Here is a 27160-nt window from a genome sequence, read left to right as displayed (position 1 = left end):
ACAATCAACAAATCGTCCAAATAGACGAACACGTTTATCTTCATGTGGTAGGGAATTACAATGTTCATTAAGCGGCACATGGTTTGGGGTGCATTGCACAACCCGAATGGCATTCTCGTAAATTGATAAAGAGGGTGGTTTGAAATTGTAAAAGCAGTCTTTGGCTTTTATTCTTCGTCTAACTTAATCTGCCAGAAGGCATCTTTTAAATCTACATTGGCAATCTCGACAATATTCCCTTTATATTTGGTATCGGATATGAGTCCTTAATTGTCACCTCATTAAGTTTTCTGCTATCAACACAAAAGCGGACCTTATCGGGTTTTACTATGAGTTTCGGGTTTCGAATTCCCAGTATCTATATGGTGTTCTACTAAACGAGTACAGCCAAAACCATATTTCTCAGAATTTGGAAGCGAACCTACCACAGCATCCAACCTCCTTTTTTGATCTTGCGTCTATTCGATATACTCGGGCCCGTTAGAAAGCTCATTTACCTCCAAATCTAATGACACTGAAATCTTGAATTTCCTCCAGAAGTCCATACCGCTTAATGGATTCAATACCTTAATGGATTCAATAACCAAAAACTCAAATTCGCAGTCAATGCCATGCAACTTAAAGTTCATGATTACAATTCCAGATATCGGTTGCGGTCCATCTGCAGTTTTAACATTACCGTGATATTTACAATATGTTGGTCTGCCAACTTTTCACCTATAACGCTTTTATTTGCCCCACTGTCTTATAAGGCCAAGAATAATTCTCCTTTCACATTTAAAGGTACATAAGGTCTATTGTCTAATCCTTTGTAAGCTATTGTTGCAATTATATATTTCCTCAACGACTTCACCTTTTTCCAAAATTCACGCATCCGTACTGCACTACGTGTCGACTTAAATATTTCTTCATTCATTTTATCGTATGTGCAATAAGTTTGTAATCTATACATCTAATATGATGCTCATTTGTAACGTCCGGTTCAAGTATATCTTCGGATTCATCTAATTTGATATTTTTGGATGCCACCCCCTTTTCTTGAGGACATTCCCCTTGCAGTTTCCCTGTATGGAACAACTCTTGCAGCTTGGCTTATATGAATCCTTTTGCCCACACCCGTAACAGAACACTTTTCGGACTTTAAGCAGTACTTGTATATGTGACCCGATTCGTCACATTTCCAACACACTATATTCTTACGTAACTCATTGATTTCATCATCTGATGCCTCCTCTGCTTCAGAAATTTCATCGTGGATCTTCGCTACGTTTCCTTTACCACGAGATTGCGTATATTTTGTAACAGTTCGCATATTATTCATGAAGCGTTCGTGTTTCTGAACTGATTTGCGCAGCTCCGAAACTTGTGAGATGTTCAAGTGTAGTAACTCGTGTCTAACCTCATGCCTTAAATTACGAATAAGGATTCCACAGAGTTCCTCGTCCGAAAATGGAACTAGTAATTTATCTGAAAGCCTTATTATGTCATCATAGAGTTCATCAAACATCTCGTTAGTCCGCTGCTTTCTACGACGAATATCGTCCCTAAAGTCATAGTCATTGTAGCAGTCCTTATATTTTAGTTTCAATGCCTCACACAAACTTGACCAATTAATGATATTGTTCCGATGATGAAATTTCCAGTAAATGTCCAACGCTTTGCCCTCGAATAAAATATGGACATGTCTACACAACAACGGAATGTTGCCATTGAGAGTATTCGACGTCATTATGTTTACTCTAAATATAAATTCCTCAACAGGCACATCACTTTAAGCACCGGAAAATGTGAGTTTCCAATATTTCAAAATATTTAACGTCCTTTCCGAATTATCGAATGAAGCAATAGCGTCCGTCCATTCATTTGTGGGTCTGTCTAACATAGGCGTATCTACGACCCTGTTTACGTCTAAACCGCGTAAAAGATTACGTAAGTGACTCCGAAATAAGTCCTCGTACTCTATCTTCGTCAAGTTGATTAGAAGTCCGTGAATCACCTGCCGCACCTTCTTCAATATCAATGGGTGGTCTGTCAGAGACGCGATCCGTTCTAAACCTCGACCTAGTCCTGTGACCGACAGGAGTACCTGTAGGACTTTCCGCATTCACAGGTATTTGGTAAAATCATTTAACAATGAAGAACATTTTGCGAATAATGATTTCCTTAAATGCTATGTAAGAAAAACTTCAATGAAATTAGAGGCAAAAATTCCATGTTTATAAAAAATTCCAGACTCCCTAAGTAAGGAAATGTGTTAAAATAGGAAATATTTTTGCTGAATTAGTCAACAGACTTCTCTTTGAGAACAAGTTTTATATTAAACTAGCCGAACCGGGCCCGCTCTGCTGCGCCTTCTTTTACTCTCTAATATCTTTTTAGGGTGGGGTAACTTCGCCCAGAATGTGAATATCGAGTTCGTGCCATTGTGGAATATGTTCGCCTATAACGCTGAAGTGTCGTGATTGGTCTATATATCCATTTGGCGGGTTTTGGGCAGCCCCCGAGGCACCAGACTACAACAATAGAAACCATGTTTTGTTTTTGGTGACGGTAGGTTACGTTAGGATAGGTTGAAAAGATGCCACTACAGACATACACCTAAGTCAGTAATCGGCTTGTTGTGCGCTCTAAAAATTAAAAAGTAATCTCTAAGAAGAAAATTTTAATTTTTAGGAAATGCTCCAACGTCTCATCATCTTCTCCACATGCTATCACTTGCCGCACTGATTCTACATAAGTGAGCTCGTAGTTTTATGTGTCCCGTTATAACACCAAAAGCTATACTCAACTCCTTCTTACTTCCTTTCAGTAATAGCCTCGTCCTCTCACGATCCGGATCACCCCATAAGATTTTCTCCGTGCTAGTGACTGCCTTCGGGTTAACCAAGTTTATCGACGGCAGTCCTCTGGCCTTCCCTGCCAAATAGTCTGCCCTTTCATTCCCCCCTTACTCCGTACGTTGGTATGTTGTATTTGAATCGTATTAATTGCGAAAACGCCTCTATGATACAATTATCACATTAACCACACTAGACAAACCTGTCTATTAGCTGTACTTTTACAATGTATGTGTTTTTGTTTAATGACAAACTATTTTTCTGCTACGATTACATATCATACGTGGTACACATGATTCTGTGCATCTGTTGGAAGCTGTTTTGATGGCTTCGAACGCCAGATAACGGCAACGGCTCTCGCTGATTATCTGTGTGCCAAGGATCGAATCCCTGCAGGGTTCTGCTGGACCCTTTCACCTTCAAGTTGGATGGAATTTTTACATTCCATCTTTTCCATCATAAACAGATTTTCGATAGATTTTAATGAAGTTTGTAAGGGATTTTTGCGATATTATTTAGGCATAATGTAGTAAGCTCTTATTAAAAGTTTATTTTTTTTAGTTTGTTTGGGTAAAATTTTATGGAAACAAAAGTTATTCAAAACTAATTGAGCGAATTAACAATAACATGGTAAAATCGTACAACTATTTTGAGACCAAAACAAAGAGAAAGAAAAAATTTCATAAAAGAACTGAAGCTGATTTGCCGAAACAATCACTACAAAACTAAGATATCCCCAAATCAAGCACATTTAAGGCCAAAACAGAATAAGCGTATTGAGTTTGTTTTTGTGTGTCGCGTTGGAAAAATGCAACTCTGCACACAAATCACAAAAGCAAAGCGGTAAAGTTAAAAAATTTTCAACTTTGACTTTTGAAAGTGAGCGTCATTCAGTGCTGCCGTAGATAATATTTTTAGTCATCAAAGTTAAAAATTGTTTATCTTTTGTGTGTTGTTTTTGGGCGTTTGTTTGCAGAGTTGCATTTTTCAAATCGACGCTCCTCAACGCGCATATGCGTTTTGGCCTATAGAAGTATTTGAAAGATTAGGGTTGGCAAGCAGTACAAAAGTTAGCTCTGACTATACGACAAAAAGTTAACCGCCAGAGATGGTCTGTATGTCGGTTTTTTAGGTTTTTGACTGTCAAAAAGTTGTAAACGTCGAAACTTGTATAAAACGTATACAAAGTAGTAAACGTCATAAACGCCGAAATTGCTCCGCTTCTTGTTTAGTTTCGACAACATATTGTTACGTTTTTACAGCAGATGTTTTGCTTCTAATTAAAACACAGTTCGTTAAAAGTTATTTTACTTTACAATGATTTATTGATCTACTTATTCCTTTTACAACTTGCTAACTGCTGTTTATTGATATGTTTTCAATAAGTGCTTTCAGATAAGACTCACTCGTGTTGCGTTGTGCCACTGTCTTATATACCTTTTGGTAGGGGCCTTCCCAATGTGTTTGCAATTTCGGACACAATCTCATCTTTCGTTATGGGTCAAACAGTAGTACCAGCTGTCCTTCTTGGAAGCCTTCAGTATTTGCCGCACGGTCGTATCTAGCCTTCATCCGATTGCTGACCATTTTTATTCGATGGCGAACTGAATCTTGGACTTCACGAAAGATGTCCTGAACATCTGTTTCGTAGTCTTAATTGCAATATGGTTTGGCACCGAATATTAAATCACCAGGCAACTTTAAATCGCTTCCAAACAAAATTTTGGCCGGCGTCTGAGATGTGGAATCGTGTATCACATATCTATATGACAACAAAAATGTCAGTATGTGCACTTCCCAGTTTTTCTGGCCATTATCTACCACTTTCCGCAGGTGTTCTCCTCAAGCTTCTCGTTTAGAATTGAAGTATTCTCCCTTTGCTCCGCATCCAATTCATACAGTTTTTCTTCCATTCTTCTGGAATTGTCTTCCATTTTTCGGGAATTGTCTTCCATTATTTTTCTGGAATTTTCTTCTATCATTTTGCTAATGCCAGCTGTCATTGCTGCAAAATTTAGACCACCTGGAGCAACTTTCGAGACTTCCTCGCCGCTAGCATCACCTCTTATCGATACATCGAGATCATCCATACTGTCGAACTCATATTCGTTGATGTAAATTTAACGGCGCTCTAATTCCTCTAACAACCGTCTTTGTAGTTCCGCCTTATAGCCGGTAGTTGTTAGCTCGATTTTACCTAACTCCTTCTTCAAGTTTTCTACACGTAGACCGGCGCTTTTTATTGTAAAAGTTTATTACGTAATTTCACTTCTGACACCAGTTGTTACGCTTTTACTGTAGACGTTTTACTTCCAATTAAAATACAGTTCGTTAACAATAACTTTACTTCCCAATGATTTATTGATATACTTATTTGCTTTACAATTTGCTAACTGCTGTTTGCTGCTACGTTTTCAGTACGCGCTTTCAGATTAGACTCACTCGTGTTGCGTTGTGCCACAGCCTTATATACCTCTGGCTGGCCACATCGATGGTTCGAGAATACCCAACCTGGTAACTTCGCGAAATTAATCTCTGCGTAAGCTGGTCACTTACATAACATGATACTTGACAGGCAAATCCATACACTTTCATCTATTGAAAAAGAATGGGGTGGAGTTAAATAAAAAACTACACAACAGGCATTGCTACGAACAATAATATGACAACAAAGAACATTACAGAAACTTTGGGCAATACTAGAAAAAATATGTGATGGCGTAATAAGAAAACTGTTACAATTTGAAATTTAAAATAACGGACATTTAACTTAAGGGACCTTAAAACTAAAAAACCCAAATGTAACAATATTATGGTTTTAGATTTGTTGTTTTTGCAATAGCGTCGAATTTTTCAAAATTTTTAATTTCAACATTAAATATTTGTGTTTCATGGACCTATAGCCGATACAATACAACAAAATTGAAGAATTTTAAATTTGATAAAAAAAGTTATAATTTAAATCTATTTATAATCACCGCTCCACCTTCCGGAGCAGTTTAACCAGGTATGTATTATTGAGGGAGAATAACAGTAAAAAAGTTTGTTGGTGTTCTCCTCAGAATTGGAAGTCAGACGTATTCTCTTATGGAAGCACGTTCTAAACTATGCACCAGTGTTGCCACATTCATAAATTCAGCAAATTGTACGATTTTTCAGTTGTCAAAAATAAGTGTTTTTTTTTTACTAGGTTTATGACGTTGTAATGCATGTATTATAACTCGGAAATGTATGCCATATACGTCGGTGTTTCCGACAGACCATCTCTGGTCACTGCCGATGTGTCAGTTCCTGCACCCAGTAGCACCCAAAATATTCATTAAAATATTTGAGATATCTTTTCTAATTTCACAATAACGGAAGAATATAAAATCTTGGCTACGTCCCTGCTACCTTACTTACTTTAATTGGCTATGACAGAATATTTCTTCCACTAGCAGAATATCGTTCCAAGCGCCTCGATCATCTGCGCTCATTCTAAAATCTCTGACACCAAGTTTCGAGGTGTCTTCCACAACTTGATCTTTCCATCGGGCTTTTGGTCTTCCCTGTTTGCGTGTACCACCGTGTTTGTCTTCAAAAGACTTCTTTGCTGAAGCTTCTTCATCCATTCTGATCGGAACAAGAAGTGCTTTCACGAAGCAGTTGGGTCAGTCGAGTGGATTATGCCGCTGCCATCTATTGTGTTTGCAGCTTTCCATGTCATGTGGCTTTGTGGATATTTTTATGTTGAAATCTGGTGCTACTAATTATCATGTTTTTTGCCGCGGCGAAATCTATCATCCTCAACCCATTACTGGACGTTATCTCGTGGAGGCTAAACTTTCCGACTGTTGGACCAAAAATGTGTTCTTGTCTATCTTGGCATTAAAATCTCCCAGAACGATTTTAATATCATAGGCGGGGCAGCGGTCATATTCTCTCTCTAGGCGCTCGTAGAAAATAAGGCTGATGTTGAAGAATTTGACTTTTATGCGGATTGTGGCTGAACTCTCATCCACCGGAGTAAAGCTGGAGACAAGATGTTTCAGTCTCCAACAGTCTCCAAGCTTCCCGTGATAACGATGGGCACCACACAAGTCGGAGCTCAAAGTTCCAGCCTGTGTGGTGCTCATAGTCATCCCGTATCGACCGGGACGTCCCTGCTACCAAGAGAATAGAAACCTTTAAATTTAGGTACCTATCTAAAACGACAACATTGATACTGACATTTACTCAAAATTAGGGGTAAAAGAGATTAGTTTGCAATTTTCGCTTCCTGGAGCATTTTAAAAAGCGAGTTTACGAAAGAAATTGCATATAGAAATACCGACGTATATAACTGAAAAATTGTACAATTTGTTTCAGCTTTACTGAATTTATGAATATGGCAACACTGGTGCATAGGTTAGAACGTGCTTCTATAAGAGAATACGTCTCACTTCAAATCCTGACGAGAACCAAAAATTTTTTTACTGTTATTTTCCCTCAATACTATATACCGGCGGCATATGTAAATGTCTGTAACGTCGTTAAACTGCTCCGGAAGGTGGACTTTTTTTTATATATATATATATATATATATATATTGGGTTGCCCAAAAAGTAATTGTCGTTAATATAGTAGTAATATAGTCCGCGTTGACAAATTTTTTCAACGGCTTGTTACTCTGTAATTGCATTCTTTCTTCTGTCAGTTATCAGCTGTTACTTTTAGCTTGCTTTAGAAAAATAGTTCACGTAATTTTGTTTACATTTGTTTGTTTGCCGTCAATTTTAATATGGGTACCACATGTATTGAAAGAAATTCATTTAACAAACCGAATCAACGCTTGTGATATGCACCTTAAACGCAATGAATTCGATCCGAATCATAACTGGAGATGAAAAATGGATTGTTTACAACAACGTTAGTCGAAAACGATCATAGTCCAAGCATGGTGAACCAGCTCAAACCACTTCAAAGGCTTATATCCAGCAAAAGAAGGTGGTGGGATTGGAAGGGTGTGGTATATTTTGAGCTGCTTCCAAGGAACCAAACGATTAATTCGGATGTTTACCGTCAACAATTGGACAAATTGAATACAGCCATCAAGGCTGTATTCGATTGACCAGAATTGGCTTTCGGCAATGATGAGGCTATAAAATTGCACTTGGTTCAGTTTTTTGCAGATAAAGGCCAGAAGTTCTATGAGCGTGGAATACTAAATTTGCCAGGAAGATGGCAAAAAGTTATCGAACAAAATGGCAATTATATATTTGATTAAAGTTCATTCTAAGTTTTATTAAAAACGCATTTACTTTCTTTTAAAAAATCCGCAATTACTTTTTAGGCAACCAATATATAAATAATTTGGGGATTTCATTAATGTTTGAGAATGTGGAGTTATTTCATAATGAAATATCTCCCCAAAAATGAATGGGAAATAAATCTCCAAAAAACGAAATAACACCCCAAAAATAGTTGTTTTTGCTTTCTATAGAACATTTTGGGGACTTATTTAATTTTCGACTATGGGGTATATTTTAAGGGGACTGGATTTTACCTTTGTTTTATTTAATATCAATTGGGATATTTTATCGTGAAGCTTCAAATTGCGCCATTGTGTCTTCTTAGCTCTTGTCGATAAAGTACATCGTTTTTGAATGAGTTAAGTCCACTAAATTTGTAGATCTGGACTTGTTGGCGACCAAGCTAATGTATTTGATATAATCTAGTAGAGAAAATTGATCCTTTATGACATACAGCTTTGCTACATTTTTAAATTTTATTTAAAAATGTAGCAATATTTTGTCTTATTCCATTGTTCCATACATATCAACCTAGTTTCTCCTCCTGTTATATGTTATCTATCCCAAGGCATTACTTTGATCATAAAATTAATTTTATATATTCTTATGATAAAATTGAATGTCAAAATACCTTAAAACTTAACTTAAAACTAAACTTCTGCGACTTAATCCTCATAGGCTACTCACACATATAACCACTTTTAAAGGCGCTAAATATATAAGATAGAAGAAATATTGTGAAAAGTCTTAAAAATGTTGAAAATTCATATTAAAACCAAAGGCAGGGGCACCCCCAAACCATGACTTTACTTCCACCATATTTAACTGTTGAAATAATATATTTTCTTGGATCCTTTAGCTTTCGCGAATTTTATTGTTGGACCATTTTGTTGTTGGTTTAACCAGGTTGAATAACAAGACCCAATATTTCATCGGAGGGCATGCTTCTACCATTGCACTGCTCACTAATTAGTGGGTAGGTGGAAGCATGTAATTTTTTGGTGGCATAGCAGTCTGACGAGGCCTTTGGCAAAGGCCGAAATCGCGATAATTGCAGCCCGCCGCTTGGTACATTTAACACACCACAAATGTTGAGACTCTTATAAGTGTTTTTGTTGTTTTGTTTTGAAATAGAAGTAAGAAATAAAAACACATTGGTCCAAGCTGGTTAAACCAACAACAAAATGAAAACTTTTGTGACCAAACTTAAGAAGCGCAAATAAATGAAAAGAAGCACGATCAGCTCGTCGAGAAATATGGGGTTAATATGCACATATTGAAAAGTTATTCTATGGCAAGCGAAGTTTGTCTGGATAACAAGTCTTTAGCTTTGTGTGTGTTGTTGATGTTAGATGTATCTTTGAAGAGATGTTGGCTGTTAGAATTTAACTTTCTCTTACTGCGCTATAAGAAGAGGTTGAATAACAAGACCCAACATTTCATTCGGAGGGCATGATTCTACCATTGCACTGCTCACTAATTAGTGGGTAGGTGGAAGCATGTAATCTTTTGGTGGCATAGCAGTCTGACGAGGCTCTTGGCAAAGGCCGAAATCGCGATCATTGCAGCCCGCCCCTTGATACATTTAACACACCACAAATGTAGAGACTCTTATAAGTGTTTCTGTTGTTTTATTTTGAAATAAAAGCAAGAAATAAAAACACATTGGTCTAAGCTGGTTAAACCAACAACAAAATGAAAAATTTTGTGACCAAACTTAAGAAGCGCAAAAGAATGTTGGACCATTTTCTCAAAACGGATGTCGGCAACTCTAAGTATTCTTTAGCCAACTCTATGCTTTTATTTTTGTTGCTTACAGCCGGTTCTATATAGAATATTGTGGATTTAATCTGTTATTGGTACACGTTAGAGATGTGCTCTGAGTGATTTTCAACTGAGGCTCACGCACGTTCACGCGAAAAAAATTTTACTCAGGCACGACTCTTTTATGTCGACTGAAGTTCGGTCGCGCTCACGAGACAAAAAAAAAGCGCAAGACTCCCAAAAAAAAATGGCATCTCACTACTCACAAAATACCTAGGAGATAATGACAAGTCCGGTTGAACAAATATTTTGCCATGCGTCTCAAATCATGAAGCATTTGAACGTTCGAATAATATTAAAAAATATTTATCACCCCTGCTTACCAGTTATTTACTCTTTTTATTTATGCATCTGTAGACAGAAAATGTTTCTACTTCTTTCATAATACAACAATATCGCTAAATGTAACGTTTTCCTTAAAGGATGTCGAACTCTAAGTTTTCTATAGCAAACTCTGTATTACTCGTTTGTTGCTTTTAATAGTAAAGATTTTCGACATGATTAACGGACGGTTCTATATAGAATATTGTTAATTTGAGTGATTTTCCACTTACGCACGCTCATGACAAAAAAATTGTACTCACGCACGACTTTTTAATATCGACTAAAGTTCACACCCTCTCACACACGATTCACGAGACACTAACGACTCACAAAATACTCCTATTCCTTTATAGTAAAATTTTTTAATTGAATGTATAAAGTTCTTAATTTTATCTAGTTCGTTAAAAATTGTTTTTCATTAGTCGTGAGCGTATCGTGCGTCGTGATTTTCACGTGAGTCGTGAGCTCGATTGCTCTAACGACGAATATTTTGACTCAATTATGGTCACGTACCATCACGTGATTGGATTAGGATCTCACTCACGAAACACATTACAACGTGTCACACAAGTCACGACTCACGTTCACATAGCTACTACATGCTACTTCAAATTAACTTCCCAATTTTTTTAATTCGGTGACCTGAGAATAACATGCCATTGTGGTTACATAACGGAGCGCTGACATAGCGAAAACCTCCCAATGAGTGCAAAATATGAAAGTTTTGATTTAATTAAGAAATTTCTATATCTAATTAAAATTTTTGCTGAATACGGTCCTTAAAACGAATTTGTATTATTAATAAACGATTTTTATATTTACATTTATGACAAACTGATTAATTAAATTAAAACGGTTATCAACTCAATAATCCAATTTATTGGAAAACGGTTTGTTCTTTCAAAACCACCTTTAGTTGACCTAATTAATCAATTTATAATTTTGTCCGAATTTGACAAGCAAACGAAACGTATCTGCAAACGAAATTTAGTATTACTAGTATTACAAGCGGAGAGGGTCTTAATGACTTTATAAATCTCCTTGATTAAAAAAATATATTATTAAAAAAAAAAATAACACTGTTGCGTGGGCACTATGTAAATGATAAAATAATTGCCTTTTGCTTTATTGATGTCATCGTTAAACAAAGCGTATGGTTTCGACCAAATTTTACAGGAAGTTGGCATATCAGCAAAGGGACACAATTGTCGGCGCCGTGTCTGTTAAGTGTAAAATGAGGAAAATATTTATATATTAAAATAAATCTTAATGGATACCAACCTTAGCATTTTGCGTATTATTTCTCAAAGTATTGATCCACATGTAGGGATGTTGTAAGGTTGTCAATCAATTAGGAAGCCTAATTTTTATATGGATAATTAAATATTCCAACACAATATTATATACTTAGATACCTCATTCTATTTTTACAGTGTTCTCCATCTTCGGGCACGTTTTCTTTTATATATTCATATCGGAGATTTTTTTGCTTTGCACTCTTCAAATTCAAACAAAAAATTTATATTTTTCAAAACATGATGTGTACATCAGGGACGCACAAAATTTAAATATTATTGAGTGGGTTATTTTTGCATTCACTGGCGTACATATATTTGGATTATTTGTACTTCTGTTCGAACTACATCTATGAAAGATGAAAGAGAACTAAAACTGGAAAATCCTTACGAAATCTTAAAAAATCTATATATGCACAACATTTTGAAACCCATCTGTCGGATAAGGTTTATCGATAGGATAAGCAATAAGCATATATTCAGAAAAAAAATCCGTTAACAAAAACAATAGGTTGGGTAAGGCTAGGTTTAAGTGACAGTTTGCTATCAGACTCACTTAGATGTTTTCGTCCGTTGCGATACCACAGAAACGGGAGAAAGAAGATGCCTTCTAGGTCCTACCGTTGAACCATCCAGATCGCTTTAAAAGCCCAACAACTTACGAATGCCACATTCGCTAAATCAGAAAAGTTCTCAGAGAAATGAGAACTTAAAGTGGAATTCCTTCCGACTGCCGGCGCAACACACACACACAGCAGATATTCAATAGTCTCTTCTTTCTCGACGTGGTCACAGCTTCGGCAAAATCGTTACTGGCAACCTTAAGTATATCAGCCTATCGGCCTGTCAAGACGTCCGTTGGAATCCCCACAACCTCCCTTTTGTGATCATCCTTTGTCCGTTGCCTTTAGGGCCTGATCCTACAGTCCTAGCTTATATGAGGCATACCAACAGATTCCACTTCTTCTGGACACAAGCTCATTTGCTTTACAATTTCCTGGAATATCTCTGTGGCCCGGCACCCATAAGAGGTGAAATTTGAATTGTTAAGTCATCTCGTAGAGATATCTGCGATAGCCGAGGGCGATTTTTGAATTCAGGAATACATTTCCCATGGATTTAGTGGCTGTCTGGGAAGATATTTAAGCCAATCGTCGTTATAACATTATATCTTAGCCACTTCTTTAATCGCAAGGACCCCCGCTTTATATTAACTACAGTGGTCGGATAATATTCATGATATGACCAGTCCTAGTTTTTTAGAGCTCCCCCCAAATACCACCGGGTCGTCTAATTTGAAACCATAGGTATAGAAGTCTATGTAACATCTATTGACTTTCTATCAAAAATCGGCCCAACCAGTGTGTAATGTACACTACCTTGGACAACGGACATTGTATCAAGGATAACACAGTGTCCGTAGCCGCCGCATGACGTTCCCCTAGCCTCACAGCAGTGGCCGCAGCAAATTGTTTAGCCACTATGTCCATAGGCATTATGTGTAGCATAAATTCATGCTTCAGATGATGCCGTCCTCAGCTCGGCTGTTATGCACAAACAAGCCATCGTTATCAGCATACGCGACATTTTTTACACCTTTTCCTTCCAGAAACAATAATATATTGTTAATGGCTAAATTCCAAAGTAGAGGAAACAGTATATAGCTTTGCGTTGTTCTTCTGCTGACCTATCCGTTTAGATCCGCAGATCCCAAGACTGACGTAATGCATCTCTTAGTTGGTTATTTATAAACTTTTTTACGGTAGTGTTGATGCATACAGACTCTGGCTCCTTCATGATTGACGTCGGTTTTACGTTATTGAAAGCACCTTCAATGTCAAGAAATGCTAATATTGTGTATTTCTTGACAGCGAGAGATCCCTCTATGTAGGCGACTAGTTTGTGAAGGGCTGTTTTAGTCGACATGCCCTTACTATATGTGTGCTTTTGCCGAGACAGGGGATCTTTGCCCTATGATATGTGTTTACGATGGTTGCCTTTTATATTTCGGGATTGCACAACCCTTATGTTGCAATCTGCCAACTGACAGCTCTATCGTAAAGCTTGACACTTTTGTGGTTATACGTACTCAGAACGTTTTGACATACGAGCGCTATTTGCTTTGTTTACAGTAACTTCAAAGATTCATCTCGCCAAAAAAATGGATTTAAATCGTGCACATTTTCATGCGATTGTTTTTTATAACTTTCGACGTGGATTAACTCAACAACAGTGCATCGATTAACTTAATTCTATATTTGGCGATGAAACGCCACCAAGGACCAGTATTTATCGATGGTATGGTGAATTCAATCGAGGTCGTAGTTTACTCCAAGACGATTTTTGTGAAGGTCGAAAATCAGTTTTTGTTCCAAAAAACCATTGATGCTGTGCGTCAACTGATATTTCAATGTCGTCAAGTGACTTATCGCGAAATTGAGACAACCTTAGGCATTGGTGGGACCAGCATACATTCAATATTGTATGAACATTTTGTTCGCGTTGGATCCCACACAATTTGTCAATCGCTCAAAAAAAGGCTCATGTCGATTGGCTGATACAAGTATGTCCCTAACCCAAGGGGCCAGTATGACACTGCTTGTAATTCAACCGGTGATACATCGTTTTTTTTCTTTTTCTTTTTATCGCTCAAAGCATTTAAGATTTAAACACAATTTTTCCAACAACCTCCGACAAATGCATACCAGTGACAAACTCTTCTATAGCCACGTTGTGCGTTGGAAAGTTTCCGGGAAATGTGTATCAACGAGAAGCTCTAGTGTTTTCTCACTAGACATTGTCCATACATTCTCTGACTTCTGAATGTATCCCACCGTAATAGTTCTCAAGGATAGGATTTTCGTTAGCCTTAGCATTAGGCCTTAGATGTATCCTCCACGGAGCTTCTAAATTCCATCCAGGGTTTAGTGTGAGCCTTTCTCAGTTCGTTCTTGTATATTCTTAGCTCATCTTTATAGACGTCTCAATCGTGTGAGGCACTTGTGGCTTTCGCCCTGTTGAAGAGTGATAGTCGCTGTTTGCCCCTTGTCTTGGCACTAGGACATGCTGATACAAGCGAGCTTTATGTCAATCCACCTTTTTTCTGATTAGCCGATGGAACACTTCTGCAGTATTTTCGCCAAGGCTGAACATAATGTAAAACGTTCAGAGAAGCTGTGATCATCAAACACTACCCAGTGGTATATCCTGCAGCTTATATCTTCCGATACCAAGAGGACATCTAGTACCTCCTGCCTGTTTTTGGTAATAAAGGTTTGTTTATTTCCTTTATTATAAATCGTCATATTGCAATTTATAATTTTATTCGTTATAATATATAATGGTTGTTGTTGTAGTAATGTGTTATACATTGAGGCGGCAGTCCTTGCCGATGAAGAACTCCATCGGGTCAATCCGGTACGTACAACCGGCTGCCATGGGATTTCCAATATCTGGTTATGTACATTAGCATCACTTCCTACAATGAGGCTCTTTTCCCTTGCAGAAGCGGCTTCAATAAGCAACTTAAGGCTTGAAGGCGGCATCTCTGAATTGTGTGCCATATATAGGGAAGCCATCCACTAACAAGACTTATTAATTTCAAGACTGGCTACTACCACATCTTCAGTGCTTAGCAACGGAAGAAGAAAAACATTTAGACTACTCTTTGCAAGAATACAGGCGCTGTGTCTCCCATTCCCCGTATCGTTGAGTAGTTTAAGTCTCGGAATACTGGACACGAACTACGAAAAATCCTCCTGCCATCAGAAGGACCTATAGTGCCACTGAAGCAGCCTTACAATGGTGGATATTTATCGGACCATAGTCAGGATTCAGAATTTGCAGCACTGTTGCGTTAGCCTTTTCTCCCGATTCCAGCAGGAGTTCATCCTCATAAGATTCGTTCGATCTTGTCATGATTAGTTTCCGTACGCAATCAGGGGAGTTGAGAAAGCATTGGAAATACTCTTCCTCAGGACACTGGCCACTTGCGGTTTGGACGCTGATTCCTTAGATGCTTCATTACCTGCTGCTGCGGAAGGACTTATGAGTTTCGTCCTTCCCCGCTGGTGTAAACCTTGAGCCCAATCCCACCGTGTGACCCATCCACACAGAGCTTGTCGGGTCCCATATCGATGTCTTCCTCTACTGTCTCGATCATCGCTGGGAGATTTTCAGTCTCCTGCAAGCCGCCTGACTTTCCACAGACAAATGTTTAACAACAACTGCCGAGTCATCTCCTGATTCCACAACCCTACCGCTTCTATACACCTTTAGTCTCAACTTGTTGAATCCGTAGGATACAACTCATTCAGACTTGTTGAAGTCTGCGAGACAGCCGGAGTTTAGTACGATTACTGCGTGTCTTCGGTTGCTAAATCCAGTGCAGCGCCTGGCTAGATCTCGTCAATATTTCTTAGGGCGCAACGATACATCTCAATTGATCGTTGATCCCCGAAGGCTATTAGTTTGGTACCGGCCCCGATCGTCACTGCCAAAATGCATCGTCACAAACTCGAGGAGACCCAGGCAATTCCGCAAGGTCATCAGAGTATATAGATGATAGTCCATTGACTTTCCCACTCCAATTGTTCATAGGTATACATCCCAGATCTTCTCTCTTGCGACAACTACAATCACCAAGCTGTCCCTAGCAACATTAGCAAAGGTTCTTGGGCCCGTATTACTATTGTTTGCCTAAGTTCTTTTAAGCATGTAATGCCCTCCAGGAGACAGCAGCCTTTTGGCAGACTGCGGTGACGTTTCCAAATCTAGCCTTTAGGGTAGCCTGTGCAGCGAATCTCCGAGCCCAATTAAGGGAGCCTTCCCCTTTAGCGGTGAAAGTTTTAAGACCATTCGCACCAAGCCACTTGTCGATGGGCTAGGCAAATTTTAGGCATGCGAAGACAAAATAGATTCGGGTTTGTCCATAACACTCAAACCGGTTGTCTTCGTCAAAAGCCCCTGCTGACCAGACGTTTGTCGTTGCAATCACAGTAGCAGACGGGCTGATACCACCACCACAGCTGTTGTGTCTTTGGAGTCCATTCTAAGCCTACTGCCAGGCTTTAGATCTGCCGCTCCACTGGAAACAGACGCAGATCATCAACTGCCTAATGGATAACAGACTTAAAAATAAAGATAATATCCATGCGATATATAGTAAGAATGAGAAACCAGCTTTTAGTCTTCTTTAATAATTAAAAATATATATGCCAAATTTCATCCAAATTCCTCCTTCTATTCTTTACCAACTTTATTATGAGATCGTGATATTGTTCGATGTTTGATAATACATTTTGGTTTTTCATTATCGTTGTTTTGCGGGGTCATGTTTATAAGGGATAGCACAACCTTGGAATTTGGAATTTGGTATCAACTTGGGAGTCTTCTGGACATGAGGATACATTAGGTCAGTATTGCTCTTCAAAAATAGGTTTTTGATAATACAGTACACATTTGAAATGAAAATTTAAGGTCGTGTGTGGGTAAGGATCGCGCACATTTGAGCAGACATGTGTTCCGATCAGGACACGGTGAAAACAAAAGTAAAGGTATTTGGCATTAAAATTCTGGGTAAAGCCTCGGGGGGCACATCTTACTGAAACTCTATGATGATCTATATAGGGACAATAAAGGGCTCTAACAAATATGAGCATAGTACAAATATGACATTAAGATTTGGGTGATTGGGGTCCATACTACACATATATCAAGACAATGTGAGAATTAAGTAAAAACCATATTGAAAATATAGGGCGATTTTTTAAGAGCTATAGGAAAGTTTTTTAAAAACATAAAATTCAGAAAAATGCACGAAATCTTTATTTGAATTGATAGTACGGTCCATATAATATAATGTTTGAAAATTATTTATTTATGTATTTTTTTAATGGATACCTACACAACATGATTAAATCTTATAGTTATAGTGCAGGCTTATGAACAGTCATGTATTCTTCTTAAGAAATAATAAAACGATTTTTAAAGGAAAAACATTTTCATATATCATTATAATTAAAATTCTAATCGCACGATCTAGGCGGCCAATTGGCCGGCCCCGAACATGAAATAAAAAGTTCACCGAACTTGCTTCTCAATAAGTTGTTAAGCGTGCTGTGTGGCATGTGACACCGTCTAGTTGAAACCACTTGTCATGCAAGTCAAGCTCTTGCATTTTGGGCAAAAAATGTTGGATGTCATCTCACGATAGTGCTCACCATTCACAGTTGCCTTGCATTTCTTCATCATCTTTGAAGAAGAATGTTCCCCCAGCCCATAAACCGCACCAAACTGTTTTTTTTTTTTTTTTTGATTATGGACGAAACTAAAGATTTTTGACAGTGAAACAAAGCACGAAACGTGCATGAGCTGTTTAAGCAAGTGTTGTCAAAAAGATAATAGCTAAAAAATCACCCTTAAGTTCTATGTGACACTAAAACAAAAGGCGATTGGATTGGAATTTTGAGTCTGAAATCGGAAAAAGCCAAAATTATGGAGATGTTGCAGCAATTTTTCCCAAACATAAGGAACTGCTTCCTTTTTATGCAATTATAGGCATTTTACTGTTTCGAAATTCGATCATTATCTTTAGTTGACAGGGAAGTCGAGTGGTTTGTTATTTATTATAATTGTAAATATTTGGTACTCTTGCTAAAGTTGCACCAGTGTGATATAAATGAAAAGTGACATGTCATAAGACAAGAACATATAGTGTGATAGAGCCTTTAGTAGTATTTGTTTTTATTTATGGCTTTCGTTCACAATGCAGCCTCCAATTCGAACAATATGCTGAATGCCTCGAAGACCGGTGAAACAACACATGTGCCGTTGTTGAATTTTTCGTCAAAGTCCATTTCTAGTTATTCGAACAATTTGAAGACTTCTACACATGTATCGAGATCACTGCAAAATGTAAGTATCTATAACGATTTATTGGTTATATTCAAAGTTAATTTAAGTGCGGCCAAACCTTAAAGTCACCACACAACATGAAATAATAATTAATTGTAGGCTAGTTTTTTGTTTGCTTTATAACAAATTTTTTTTAACGAAAAATTTTAAGTCACTTAAGAATAGCTAAGATCGTGTTACCCATGGTTCGGCAGATCTAGAGCTCGGGAGCAGGCTTAGATTGGACTCTAAAGACCCAGCAGCTGCGGTGGTGATGTCAGGCCGTAGCATGTTGTCTGCCACTGAGATCTGAACTGGAGGAGTGATTGCGCCAAGCTTATCGCTCCCAGGTTTATTGAGGCTTGGTGAGGATGATCTTAAAACTCCGGGCGTTAAGGATGATGGCTCCCTTTATTGCCTTTGGGGATTTACTGCGCAGGCTACTCCAAAGTCTACACATCTGAATACGGAAACGTCACCGGAGTCAGTCAAAAGGCTGCGGCCACCTGAAGGGCATCCAATGCCCAAAAGAACTAAGGCGAACAATAGTAATATGGTTCCAAGAACCTTTGCTTATGTCGCTAAGGACAGCTAGGTGATGGTCGGCAAGGGAGAAGAACAGGGCTGCATACCTAGGAATAATTGGAGTGTGATCTGTATACTCCGATGTCCTTGCGGTATTGCCTGGGCCTGCTCCAGTTTGTGACGGTTCATTATGGCTTGTGACGATCGGGGCCGATACAAACTAATTTCTTTCGGGGATCAGCGCTCAGTGATGAGTTCTAAAAAAGATTGGCGTGATCTGACCATGCGCAGCACTGGGTTCAGTCAAGAAGGAAAATATTTCTTTTCGACGAATGGCACACATTTCGATAACAAAGATTCCATCAGTTCTTGGGATATTAAGGGAAATCCCAATATTTCAACCACCGATTGAACGATAGAATGAGGCTGATGGCGACCGCAGACTACCAGTATTCGTACTAAACTGCGGCTGTCTTGCAGACCTCAACAAGTTTGAAGAAGTTGCAGCCACGAATTCAATCCGGAATCCGGAGACGAATCAGCAGTTGCTACTGATCACTTGGAACTTTTAAACATATGTCTCAAGTCTGGGAGGATTGCAGGAAACACAGAACCCTCCTGGCACGATCGAAACATGAGGGAATGGCATCGAAACGGAATCAGACAAGCCTTGTGTGGGTGGATCATCCGATGGAATTGATCTCAAGGTGTGTGCCAGCGGGGAAGGACGCACCTAAAAAAGATATTTGGAGAGCAGCAGCTAGTAAATCATCTACTGAGATATCGTTCACGCCGCATCACCATTGTCCTGGTGAAGAATGTTTCCAATTCCATCTCAACTGCCCCTGGATGCGAAAAGAACTTATCATGACAAGATCGAACGAATCTTGCGAGGATGGACTCCTGGCGAACTAAGAAGACTCGCTCCTCAAGGAAAAATATCCATATCTCGGATCAAGTTCAGGAGTAGGCTTAAAATGGACTCCAGACCCAATAGCTGCGGTGGTGCCATCAGATCGTAGCATGTTGTCCACCCCTCCTATAGGTATGGGTTCGTTGGCACCTGTAGTCGAGAGGAATGCTTCAAACGAACAATCAGTCATCATACTATCAAATGAGGAAGAGACGGATAAACCAGAGGGATGCACAGTTCTTCCCCACCCATTAGAGAAGTTGGTGTTTCTGATTCAGATTCAGACTCGTAATCGATTTGTATACAAAAAGTAACCTCGAAAACGAAAATCTAAGTTAGAAGTTCCGTGCTACTTACAAAATCCTTAATTGTTTTCGAACTATGCCCCTAAGTTGGTTCATGTCTGGTATTGTGTCCAAACCTAAGAACCCGTGTCTGTTAAACGCGAAAGCCGGGCAATGACATAGGAAATGCCCCATCTATCTCCACATGCTCTTTACATTCTATCACTTGTCGCACCGATTTTGAATAAGAGAGCTCGTAGTCACCTGGCCTTCTCCCACTGTGCAGCTCTCCCTATAGGATTTTCGCCGTCTTACCGACCTTTTCGGTGTCCCACAGTTTTACATGCGCGTTCGTCGACCACGCCCTTAACTCGGACAGCGTTAACCCGAAAGGCTTTGGGTTAACTACAATAAGTTTATTTACTATACATCTTGTATCAGCAGAATGTATTGATACCGCCAAAAAACTCGTCGGAAGTATCCACACTCCCTGGGATGCCGCAAAACTTGACCTGGTGAGAAAGAAGGACATCCCCCAAATCACAAAGGTGAAGGTCATCATCAGGGGATGTGGCAACAAAAACCAAGGTTTTGTCGCAGAGAAATGGGAGGTCTTCCACAGAAAGGAGAAGAAGAAAGAAACTCTCCTTGTGGTGGGCATTGAGCAAGTCTCCGTAACAAGTTCGACTAAAAATATGGACGACCCGCATAAAATTAAAATAAACGAATCCTTTGATGACATCGATGTTAATGCGATATGCATTGGAAGCTGTTAAAAATTAGCTCAAAAACTCTAAAATTCACCTTCCATTGCCTTGTATAAGTCTTTGAAAACGCTTTTAACCTGTTGTGTTTTGAATTGAAGAACTGTTTTTGTCATTTCTTCTTCTTTCTTCTTTAATTGGCTATGACAGAATATTTGTTCCACTAGTCGAACGTAGAATAGCGTACCAAGCGCCTCGATCTTCTGCGCTCATTCTAAAATCTCAGACAACAAGTTTCGAGGTGTCTCCCACCACTTGATATTTCCATCGGGCTTTTGGTCTTCTCGGTTTGCGTGTACCACCGTATTTGCCTTCAAAAGACTTTTTTGCTGGAGCTTCTCATCCATTCTGACAACATGACCTAGCCAACGCAGCCGTTGTATTTTGATGCGTGTAACTATGTAACTATATTACCAGGGATATCATAGTTCCTATCGGTTCTATTAGGAATAGTGGTAGTGTACTTTTTATCAAAAAGCGGTCCAGGCAGGGTGTAATCCACATCGCCTGGAACATCGGATATTGTATCAAGGATAACACAGTGTCCTTAGCCTCACGGTAGTGGTCGCTGCAGTTTGTCTAGCCACAATGTCCAGAGGCACTACATGTAAATTAAATTCAGTGCATCAGATGGTGTCATCCGCAGTGCGGCTGCGATGCACAAATAAGCTGTCCTTCAAATCCGGTTGAGTATTCAACAGTGGGTGGACTTTTGAAGCGCCGTCCACCAGACCACAAAACATATAGCATAGTAAGTCTGACTACTGTAGTACATACGCAGTGCATGCGCGGTCTAAACCCCCAACTTTTGCCAATGGCTCTCTTGCAGGTGTATAGGGCAAGAGCTGCCTTTCTTGTCCTTTCCAAAATGTTAGATTTGAAGTTCAATTTCCTGTGCAGCAAAACACCCAGCTATTTTGCCCATTCTGTAAATTTAATGTTCTCTTCTCCCAAGGAAACTATTCCTGAAAAGGAATAGTTCTGTCTTTCATGGATTTACGCCTAGACCACTTTCGGTAGCACACTTCGCCGTTGACCGTAGAGCTTTCTGAAGTATATCTCTTAGAGTGCTGGGAAACTTTTCCCTAACCGCAATTGCCACGTCATCAGCATACGCGACCACTTTTACACCTTTTTCTTCCAAATACAATAATAATGACTATATTTCAAAGTAGAGGAGACAGTACACCTCCTTGACGTGCTCCTCTGCTAACTAATCTTTTTAGTTTTAACAATCTTTTTTATGGAAGTGTTGATGCCTAGAAACTCAAACTCCTTCATGATTGACGTTGGTTTCATATTATAGAAAGTACCTTAAATGTCAATGTGTATATTCCTTGACAGCGAGAGATCCCTTTATGTAGCCGACTACGTCGTGAAGGGCTGTTTCAGTGAATTTGGCTTTGCTATGTTCATGGTGAAGCCAAGACAGGCGATTTCCAGGGATCTTTGCCCGAAGATATGTTCCTGTCAACCTCTCAAGAGTCTTCAGCAAAGAGGATGACAGACTTATAAGATGAAAACCTTTCACCATCGTGTGGTAAGGTTTTCCTGCTTTCGGCATGAAACGACGTTCATGTCCCCCATCCCACAGGAGTATAGCTTCCTTAGTCAAGGAACAAGTTTATCAGACACAGTTTGTAATTCAAACGGTGATACATCATCCTAACGACCTAAAGGAGTCGAAACTTTTTATCGACCAAAGGAATTTTAGCCCAGACGCAATTTTCGCAATAACCTCCGACGAATGCACACCAGTGATAACTTCTCCTGGCGCCATGTTGTCCGTTGCAGAATTTCCCGGGAAATGTGTATCTCTGACTTCTGAATATACTCCAACGTAATAGGTCTCGAGGACAGAATCTTGCTTAGTCTAGAAGCCTCAGATGTATCCTCCACGGAGCTGCAGAATTCTACCCTGGATTTGTTCTGCGCCTTTAACAGCTCTCTCTTATATTTTCTTTGCTCAGCCTTTTAGATGTCCCAATCGTTTTGTGCTCTTGTGGCTTTCGCCCCGTTTTTTTCTGCAGTCCTTCCTTAGACTAACAAGTTCTGTAGTCCACCACGGCGGCCGCTGTTTGCTCCTTGGCTTGGCACATGGACATGCTGACACAAGCGAGACATTCAAGGGCTTCGTGATCCGCTTGACCATCATGTTTTTATCCTCCCAAACCGCCTTTCTTCTGTTTAGCCGAGGGACCACTTCTGCAGTATTTTCTTCAAGCCTGAAACTAACATAACGATACTCAGAGAAGCTGTGTTCATCTAATTCTTCCCAGTCGCATATTCTTGCGCTTATATCTTCCGACACAAACGTCAAATCGACCCTACGGGATATGTGTAGTCAATCGCCTAAAATATACCGGCCCTAAACGGGAGAATTAGTTACCTGTCACTGGACATATCCTTCAGGGAATGAAAAGTTTCAATTGTACTAACTTATGATTCTTAGTTGTTTTTCAGGATTCACTGAATAAGGTTAAGCCAAGCGATCAGCCGATATACTTTTTTTTAATATTTGGCAGTACTTGGCATTGAGGATGTCAACTTGTTCTCTTTTTACATTCATTCCTTGTTTACGTTTTCTCCTATATGATGACATTTTCAATCGTCAGATTTGACATCCTTAATGATGTTTATGGGGCCTATCCACTTTGTGTTTTTGCATGTGACCTAACCTTCTATTAGTGAATCCTGGTTGTTTTTAAAAATTGCTTAAATATGTTTGGTAACTAATGTTATTTTCCTTAAAAATACTTGCAAAGAATACTCATCCTTTTTTAACTGTCCCAGGACTTATCCTACGGTAGAATGGTGGCAATTTGTAATCTCGAGCGACAAACCCTTATAAAAGTGATAGGTTTTTTCCATGTAAGGGGACGAGTACTGGGACCGGTCCCAACCACCAGAAGACCTATCCTGCGAGAGGTTTGGGACCTGTCCCATTTCCTGTTTACAAATCGCCAGATTGAAACTTATAATATATTCAATAAGCTGCTCCCACCTTTCGTTGACATCCGAACTTCCCCATATCTGATGATCTGCATTTCCATCACTTCCTACAATGAGGCTCTTCTTCCCTGCAGAAACGGTTTCAACCCGCATCTCAAGGTTTGAAGGCGGCTTCTCTGCCATATATAGGGAAGCCAGCCAGTAACGAGACTTACTTATTTTACTTATTTGCATTTTTTGCAAAATAGACTAATTTTTGCAAAAAATGCAGGCACTGTGTCTCCCATTCCCCGTACCCTTGAGTAGTTTAAATCCCGGAATTCTTAGTCCACGAACCATTCCTCCATACACCCATGGTTCTCGGAAAAGAACCACGTCAAAACCTCCTGCCACCAGGAGAACCTTTAGTGCCGCCGAAGCGGCTTTACAATGGAGACTTATCTGCAGAAACGGACCATAGTCAATATTCAGAAATTCCACCACTGTTGCATTAGCCTCGTCTTCAGATTGCGCCAGGAGTTCATCTTCACAATATTCGTTAGATCTTGTCATGATGAGCTGCCATACGCATCCAGGGGCAGGTGAGAAAGTCTTGGAACCTTTCTTCCTCAGGAAACTTGCGGTGTGGACGATTCCTCCTAAGATGCTTCACTAGCTGCTGCTGTCGAAGAACTTTTTGAGTTCAATGCTTCCCCGCTGGTTCCTCAGGCAGGTGTTCCACAAAAACTGCTAAGTCGTCGCCTGATTCTTGGTATCCAAGCGTGCGCCATTGTTCGAGAAGGAATATTTTCCTTCTTGACTAAATCCAGTGCTGGGTCTGGCCAGATTTCACCAATCTTTTTTATGGCGCAACGATACATCTTAATTCAGCGTTGATCCTCGAAGACAATTAGTTTGTATCGGCCCCGATACCAGCCTTCATCGTCACAAACTGGAGGAGATTCTGGAAATTTCCCAAGGACATCGGAGAATACTGATGACAGTTCATTGACTATCCCGCTCCATTATTCCTAGCTATGCAACCCTGTTCTTCTCCCTTGTCAACAACTGCAACCACCAAACTGTGCCTAGCGGCATTAACACAGGTTCTTGACTCATCTTACTATTGTTTACCCTAGTCCTAGTAGGTATGGGATGCCCTGCAGGTGACCGCAGCTTTTTGGCTGGCTGGGGTGCAGTTTCCGAATCTACAGTAGTCTTTGGTGTAATCTGTACAGCGAATATCTTAGATTGCGAATATTTTAGTTTTATAGTGAAAGTTTCGGCGAATCAGCTTCAGTATTTTAATGATATTTTGCATTTGCGCTCCCAAACTAGTTTTATGATTTCAACAGGTTTTTGTTTGTTTTTGTCTATTGGTTTTAAATAACTTCTATTTCCATAAAATTTAAGGCAAACAAACTGAAAGCATTAAGCAACTATAATTGTTAAATAATTCAAAAATTAATTTTGACCAATTTCTACGAAGAGCCATCTTCATGACGATTTCACTAATTATTCTTCGAACTTAATTAAAATCGATCGAAAATCTGTTTTTGGTGGAAAAGATGTCCGGTGAAAATTCCATCCAACTATTGTCGCATATGCTTATAATTTCTACATGTCTTTATAAGCCCTAAAGTTTTCCTAATTTATTGGATAGCGGTCATTTGAGAGGTATTGGGAGAAAAGGAGAGAGGAGAAACGAAATGGAAAGACGTGATTGTGAGCGATTTGAGATGTACAGAAGTCAGAATGAAGTCCGAAAATTCTACCAAAGAATAAAACACGATGCCGATGGCTTTGGTGCACGCACATCCCCCTGCAGAGACAAAGAAGGAAATCTGGTAACTGACACAGATAATATGCTCAGGATATGGAAAGAACACTTTACCCAACTGCTAGTGTCCGACGTTGGCGGCGAAGAGGATACCGCAGAACCAATCCCTGATGACGGTCAGAATGAGGTCCAAGTAGCATTGACCCAACTAAAGAACAACAAAACAGCAGGAGTCGACGGGTTACCCGCTGAACTGTTTAAGACCGGAGGCGACACGCTGATAAGGCGTATGGATCAGCTTATATGCGCAATCGGGTCAGAAGAACGAATACCCGATGATTGGAACCCCAGCATACTATGTCCCGTACACAAGAAAGGAGCCAAGACGGAATGTGAGAACTACAGAGGAATAAGTCTCTTCCCCTTCGCATAGAAGATACACCCAGGGTACTGTGTGAAAGATTAAAACCTAAAGTCAATGAGATAATTGGGCCCTATCAACGCGACTTTAGACCTGGTAAATCCACCCTGGACCAGATATTCACACTGCGCCAAATCCTGGAAAAGACCTGAGAAGGACAAGTCAATACCTACCATCTCTTTATTGACTACAAAACCGCCACTCAAGTGTACTGATGACAGTTCATTGACTATCCCACTCTTCCTTGTCAAAAACTTCCATCACCAAACTGTCCTTAGCGACATTTGCAAAGGTCCTTGGACCCATATTGCTATTGTTCTTTTTGGGATGGGATGCCCCCCATGTTTTGGCTGACTGCGGTGCAGTTTCCAATTTTAACCGTGTAGCCTGTGCGGCGAATTCCTGGGCCCTATTTAGTGAGGTTCTTTTCCAAAAAGTGAGAGTCTTAGGACCATTCGCACCAAGCCTCTCAATAAACCTGAGAGCGATGCGACTTCTATTATTCCAACCTCTTAAAGAGCGTGCCGACGAAGGCCGATGGCCTAGGCAAACTATAGGCATGCGAAGACAGAATAGGTTCGGCCTCGCCCTTAAGACTCGAACCAGGTGTCTTCGTCAAAAGCCCCTGCTGACCAGTGGTCTATCAGCTAGTGGAGTGTGGAGCAGCCGCCCCACCAGTCGAGGTGTCAGTAGAAGACATCATGCTACGGCCTGATACAATTATCGCAGTTGTTGGGTCTCTGAAGTCCATTTTAAGCCTTCTCCCGGGCTCTAGATCTGCCGCTTCACTGGAAACAGACGCAAATCATCAACCGCCTAATGGATAACACTATCGTAGCTATTCTTGAGGGACTTTTCAAAAATAATATCCTATTACGAGTTATAGAAAATATTTTTGCTGAACGAAATAACAAAACGTCCGCTGCACTCAAACAAGAATCGTCATGTCCGTTAGCAAATAGGAAATTAAATTCACATATAGCATCTTGTTTTAAAATTGTGGTTCTTTGGCTCGTACGAATTAGGAAAAATTTAAGATTGTTGATCATCTTTATTTTTCTGTATATACGAAAGGAAGATAGAGAATCTGCTTAAGGT

General features: G+C 39.6%; 1 protein-coding gene across 12 annotated transcripts in view; it reads left to right on the top strand.

The window, feature by feature from the left end:
- The window catches only part of LOC106093487 (putative FERM domain-containing protein FRMD8P1), a 251624-nt gene that overhangs the window by 80875 nt on the left and 143589 nt on the right, over nt 1–27160 (top strand). For all 12 annotated transcript variants that reach the window (XR_009397261.1, XR_009397258.1, XR_009397255.1 and 9 more), the window contains one exon: nt 18323–18465. Coding sequence is in view for 2 of the 12 variants with exons in the window: in XM_059363446.1 (XP_059219429.1) it covers nt 18323–18465 (143 nt within the window). In the remaining 10 variants the exon portion in view is untranslated. The remainder of the gene's footprint in view (nt 1–18322; nt 18466–27160) is intronic.

Source organism: Stomoxys calcitrans, chromosome 2 (assembly GCF_963082655.1).
Source record: "Stomoxys calcitrans chromosome 2, idStoCalc2.1, whole genome shotgun sequence".
Lineage (NCBI taxonomy): Eukaryota > Metazoa > Arthropoda > Insecta > Diptera > Muscidae > Stomoxys > Stomoxys calcitrans.
This window is presented reverse-complemented; position numbering and strand designations above follow the sequence as displayed.